The sequence below is a fragment of the Scomber scombrus genome, chromosome 11 (genome assembly GCF_963691925.1).
Source record: "Scomber scombrus chromosome 11, fScoSco1.1, whole genome shotgun sequence".
Classification (NCBI taxonomy): domain Eukaryota; kingdom Metazoa; phylum Chordata; class Actinopteri; order Scombriformes; family Scombridae; genus Scomber; species Scomber scombrus.
In genome coordinates, this window is record NC_084980.1 from 28009449 (window position 1) to 28015479 (window position 6031).

A 6031-nucleotide genomic window follows, 5' to 3' on the forward strand; every position below is an offset into this window, starting at 1 on the left:
CTTTTTTGTGCCACCTAGTGGTAACAAAAGCAAACTACAGTGTAAAAAGTCAATCAAGGAAGGAAGGAAGGATGGAAGGATGGAAGGATGGAAGGAAGGGAGGGAGGAAGGTAAGGGGGAGGAAAGAAACAGAAGGAGGGAGGGAGGAAAGGAGGGAAGGAAAGGAGGAAAGAGGGAAGGAAGGAAGGAACAGACGGGGTCAATTTGACCCGGGAGGACGACAGGAAGGTTAAATGTCACAAGCAAACAGTACAAAGTCCGATAAAACAGTCAAAGCCAAGAATGATCTGCTGTAATGAGTAAAACACGAGAAGCAACAACAACACCAACAAGGTTTCACATTTTAATAATTCTATTTTACACACAAGCTTTTCATAACAAAACCACTGGGCTTGCAAGGCATGCATGATGATATGTACAGTACGTTTTCCATCGCAGCAGCTTTTAAAAGCAGGTTCATACAGTGCAGTTATTCCCAGATACTCTTCTTTAAATGCTGCGGCTTTATGGCTCATTATAGACTATAATACTTTGCACTCTGTTAAATGCAGACAATGTTCCATGCGTGTACTTTAATGACCTGGAAGTAGTCATCATTAGTTTGAATAATCCCGAGTCAAACAACCTTTGATTTTTTTAGTTTTTAAACACAGTACATATTCCTCCTTTACAGTTCACAAACTCAATACTGGCCAAAAATCCTTCAATTTCCTTTCAATGCAGAGTCTATAGAGCAAGCTTATATTCCTTTACAGTGACTTCATTCCCAAAGCAGGTGAAACAAATCAAATGTAAACATGTCATTGGAAACATATATAAGACAGTAACACCGTAGAGAAGAAACAGACAATTTTGTGAAATTTGAAACTGAAATTCATTTAAAATGTCTTAGTTTGATTCTGCAAAGTCTCAGAGACAAGGTGCAATTTTGTGAAGAAATATCCTTGTATATGAATTCTCCAGAAATCCTTTAAATGCATTTTTTTTTAAATTAATAAGTGCGAAATTGCTTTTATTTTAATTTTTTGAAGTAGCACTTTTCCAATTCTGGTGTATGTTTTAAAAGGTCAAAACTGAAAGAAAAAAAATGGAGTTGCATTTGTGGATGAGAGTATGCATAAAACAAATACTTCTTCTTAGACTTTTAAAAACTAAAAATGGCAGAATGTGTAAGGCAGAGTTTTTTTTCCCTCAGTAGCAACACCAGGAGTAGAAGAAGAAGAAGAATCTCACTTTCTGATGTGGAAATCCTGAAGAAAAACAACATGAGAAACAGATGAAATAAAGTTCACTTTTTGGATAAAAAAGAAAGAAGCAGTTCCGGTCCTCTGAAATGATGCCAACGCGGAAGTAACTTAAAACTGCATTCTATCAAAAGGCCACCAGGCGGCGACCGTTTTGGTGTCAAAAGGACTTCCGTCTCTATACAAGTCAATGGAGAATTCACCAACTTCTCACTTGATTTCTAACCTCAGTAAACGTTTTCAAAATGTGTTTATGGTCTCAATCGCTAGTTTAAAGCCTTCTTCAATGCAGTATGATGTTCATTTGGGACATTTTGGCCTCCCTGATTTTATATGTGACGATAAAGCAGGGTATGTATTAGGGCGTGGCTACGTGGTGATTGACAGGTTGATTGGTTCACAGGTTCAGGAGGGCGCCTCATGCTCCTCCTGATGCCCATATAAGTAAAATCCCTGTTTTTATTTTTCCCAGCATGCACCTGAAATTTTCAAGATGGCGCTGCTCAGATCCGATATTATTGGCCTCCGAGCAGCAGTCCACAAACCAATGGGTGACGTCACGGATGTTACGTCCATTTCTTATATACAGTCTATGGGAAGAAGTCATAACTGCTTAAAACTATACATGTATAAACACTGATACCTGTTAAATCACTTGTTGAATGAGCCCTTTTTCTGGATCGTGTTTATCATCCAGCTCCTCGTCAGAGTCTGAAACCAGAAGAGAAACAAGAAAACGTTCAATAAAACAACTGGATTTGTTTGTTATGATAATCTTCAACTTTTATGGCAAGGACCTTCACACCATACTACAACAAATTACTACATACTTCAAATTAAGGTGCTAAAAACATGCAAATCCTTTAAAAATCAGAAGGGTGAAATCCAGTTTTAGACATTGTGATGTTTGTATCAGTATCACAGAATAAACAGACCTGCCACAGACTCTGGTGGAGAGTAGAACTGTCCGTCAGATAAAGGACCCGGATACATGAGAGGAGCTCGCTCTGTGGCGTCCATGATGGACTGATATCCTGAAAGGAAGGAAGAGGAAGATAAGTGAAGGCAGCAGCAGGAGAAAGACCAACAGAAGTACTAACAGAGTAGAAAAGGTGGTAATAATAGTAGCACACTAAAGTAATAATGATTATAGTACTGCTAACAATATCTACTCTATTCTATCTAATATACATATTAGTTATATAGGCAGCATTTTATGTATATTTCACCCTTTTTAATTAGCTAATTCTAATTATTAAATTCCTAGAGAAGTTTTTGTTTTAATGCAATGATGTCATTTTAGACAATTAAGTTTATTGTTAAACTTAAAAATATCAAGCCTTCATTTACATACATACATCATAAGGCTCAGCAATATATTGATATTATATCGATATCGTGATATGAGACTAGATATCGTCTAAGATTTTGGATATCGTAATTTCGCGATATGTCATCAGAGTCGTCTTTTCCTGGTTTTAAAGCTGCATTACAGTAAAATATGTAATTTTCGGAACTTACCAGACTGTTCTAGCTGTTCTGTTATTTACCTTTTACCCACTTTGTCATTATATCCACATTACTGATGATTATTTATCAAACATTTCATTGTGTAAATATTTAGTGAAAGCACCGACAGTCATCTCTATAATATTGTTGTAATATCGATATCAAGGTATTTGGTCTAAAATATCATGATATTTTATTTTGTCCATATCGCCCAGCTCTAATAAAGATAAAGATAAAGATACATGTATTGATCCCACAGTGGGGAAAAATTAATTGCTACAGCAGCTCAAAAAATAGTGATATAGAAAAAACAACAAACAAACAAAAACAAATATATTCAACAATAAAATTATAAACTAAGTAAAAGGACCTTAAAGTGCAACTATAACATAAATATACCACAATAAAAATTTGAATCTAAAAAAAAAAAAAAAAAAAAAAAAAGCATTTGAGGGATCATTACCCAAATACATGTGTTTATCTATATAGTCTGTTATAATATTAACGGTCAATATATTTATCGGTATTGGTATTGGCCCCCAAAAATGTCAGTATTGGTCGGTCTCTAGTTTCCAGTATGTCAGAGGTGGTACAGGTTAGATTATAAGCAGCAGCTACAGTAGTGCTGGTAGTACTAGCAGTAGATTATATGTAGTAGTTCTGCAGTAAAAGCAGCAGTAGAAGAAGAAGAAGAAGAAAAGTTGTGAGACTCACTGTTTTCGTCTTCGGCCTCCTGAGGCAGAACCTTGAAGTCTAGCAGCCACGTTTCTATCCAGGCCAGCACGAAGGAGATGATGGGCAGCAGGTAGCCGAACGCTCCCTGAGAGAGCAGCTACACTCACACACACACACACACAATCATATGTTATGTGTTAGATTATTGATACTAATTCATTGACAGGTACATTAAATGTTTTATTATTAAAAAGATGAAGCTCCTTTAACCTTCCTGTCGTCCTCCCGGGTCAAATTGACTCTGTCTGTTTTGACTGTTCCTTCTTTCCTCCCTTCCTTCCGTCTGTCCTTCCTCCCTCCCTCCTTCTCTCTTTCTTTCCTCCCTTCCTTCCTCTATCCCCTTTCTTCATTCATCCTTCCTTCCTTCCTCCCTCCCTCCCTCCTTCTCTCTTTTATTTCCTCCCCCCTACCTTCCTTCTTTCCTCCCTTCCCTTTTCCTTTCTCCCTCCCTCCTTCCTTCCTTCGTCCTTCCTTCCTTTCCTTTTCTTTCCTCCCTTCCTTCCTTCCTCCCTCCTTTCCTTTCTCCCTCCCTACCTCCCTCCTTTCATTCCTTCTTCCTCCCTCCTTTCCTTCCTTCTTCCTTTCCTTCCCTCCTTCTTTCCTTGACTCGAGGACAACAGGAGGGTTAACTATCAATTATATTAAATCTAATCAGTAACAATCCAGATTTTGTTAGTAATTATATGTTTGATGTATAAATGATGGATCAGAAAAGTAACTTGAGCTGTGAAATAAATGTAGTAGAGTGAAAACCTCTGATATATCATGTAGTGGAGGTATAAAAATTAACTTTTATAGTTTACTATTTAATTTATATTTTTACTTGAGCAGATGTACTTTGTTGTGTTTCACCACTGACGTCTCACCTTTGATAAAATGACTTTTGCAATCAAGAAAGCACAGCTGACTGCAGTGGTGATCTGTTCAAACAGAGAAAACGCTGATTAGACAGACTTCTACTGTAGAGGAGGGATTATTCACATGTTAGTATTTAACACATGATCAGGTAATACATTAACTAGGTGGTCAAGTCTTTATTAAAACAACAATCAGGAGCCCAAAATGAACATTTAACCTGTTTTTCTGTCTGTAATGATTCCTCCTGTTCATACTGACCATCAGAAGATCCTTCATAATGTTTACAATGGAAGTGATGGAGGACTAAACCCACAGTCCTCCTTCTGTGGAAACATGGATTTAAAAGTTGATCTGAAGCTAATATGAAGAAAGAAAAAGAGAGAGAAAGAATGAAAGGAGGAAAATGAAAAAAGGAGGAAAGAAAGAAAGAAAAGAAAGAGAAAGGAGAAAGATGAAAAAAGGAGGCAAGAAAGAAAGAAAGAAAGAAAGAAAGAAAGAAAGAAAGAAAAGAAAGAGAAAGGAGAAAGATGAAAAAAGGAGGAAAGAAAGAAAGAAATAAAGAAAGAAAAATGAGGAAGGAGGAAATAAAGAAAGAAATAAAGAAAGAAAGAAAGAAAGAAAGAAAGAAAGGAAGAAAGAAAGAAAGAAAGAAAGAAAGAAAGAAAGAGAGTAAATCTTCATCTTCTATGTTTCAACGTTGTTTTTAGTAGCAAAGTCTTTGTGTTACTATGGTTACACCACAGCTCAACAGGGAAACACTAAGAGGGAATCTGATGCTAAAAAGACTGTAAATGTGTCAGATATCACTTGATATAATAACTCACACTGATGAAGCTCAATAGAAGCTGATCATCTACTTTATAATGACTGTGTGGAAACACTGTGGATATTTTCCTCCATCACTTTACATTGAAAGCAAATTTGAATGTTTTAATAGTCAGTATGAACAGGAGGAATGATTACTACTGACTGCTGGTTTAAAACAGACTTGACTCCTTCCTTTAAGTGTACTCCAAGACTACTAGTGATGGGACGAATCCTGGTATTACAGAAAGAGGTTTGAACTGGACAGCGCCCTCTGCTGGTTCAAATAAGGGACTGCTGTCACATTACAGGTTCCAGAGGAAGCATTAAAACTTACTGCAATGGCCCACCAGTGACGAAGCTTGCAGACGGCGTAGGCCAGGATGAGAGAGGCAAACCTGAAAACAGCCAGGAGCTGATGGGGGGGGGGGGGGGTGTAAAAAGAAGGAGTGAAGAAAGAAATGATAGAAGGGAACATGGAGAAGAGATGAGATGAAAGGACAGAGAGACATTAAGGAAGGGATTAAATGGAGCAAGGAACAGGCAGACAATAATTCACAAATAGATAACAAAGACAGATAAATGAACCCAAATAATCTGTTTATTAAAACGTGAAAAACGAAGGAACATCTTACAAAAATGTCGAAGAAGGAGGCGTGGTAGTCATAGTGCAGAACTTCTTTATCCAGCTGCTTCTGAATGCCACCGTTCACCTGTTACACACAAACACAAGCTATGGGTTAGCTAACAACTATGAACTCTGAATTACCCAGTTTATCAAAAACAGTTGGAAATATTGATGTGAACTTACATGGAATTAATTGGGACTCTATATAAATGACAAAATGATGAAAATGATGTGAAATTATTGTGAAAAGATT

The 6031-nt window shown here is 37.0% G+C and overlaps 1 protein-coding gene across 2 annotated transcripts in view; it reads right to left on the bottom strand.

Annotated features, from left to right (window-relative positions):
• Positions 1–329: 329 nt before the first annotated feature.
• The window catches only part of stard3nl (STARD3 N-terminal like), a 16366-nt gene continuing 10664 nt past the window's right edge, over positions 330–6031 (bottom strand). For both annotated transcript variants that reach the window (XM_062429661.1, XM_062429662.1), the window contains 7 exons: positions 5786–5863; positions 5488–5565; positions 4355–4408; positions 3468–3585; positions 2180–2278; positions 1888–1955; positions 330–1250 (listed from right to left, as the gene is read on the bottom strand). In XM_062429661.1, the coding sequence (XP_062285645.1) occupies positions 1891–1955; positions 2180–2278; positions 3468–3585; positions 4355–4408; positions 5488–5565; positions 5786–5863 (492 nt within the window). In that variant the 3' untranslated portion in view covers positions 330–1250; positions 1888–1890. The remainder of the gene's footprint in view (positions 1251–1887; positions 1956–2179; positions 2279–3467; positions 3586–4354; positions 4409–5487; positions 5566–5785; positions 5864–6031) is intronic.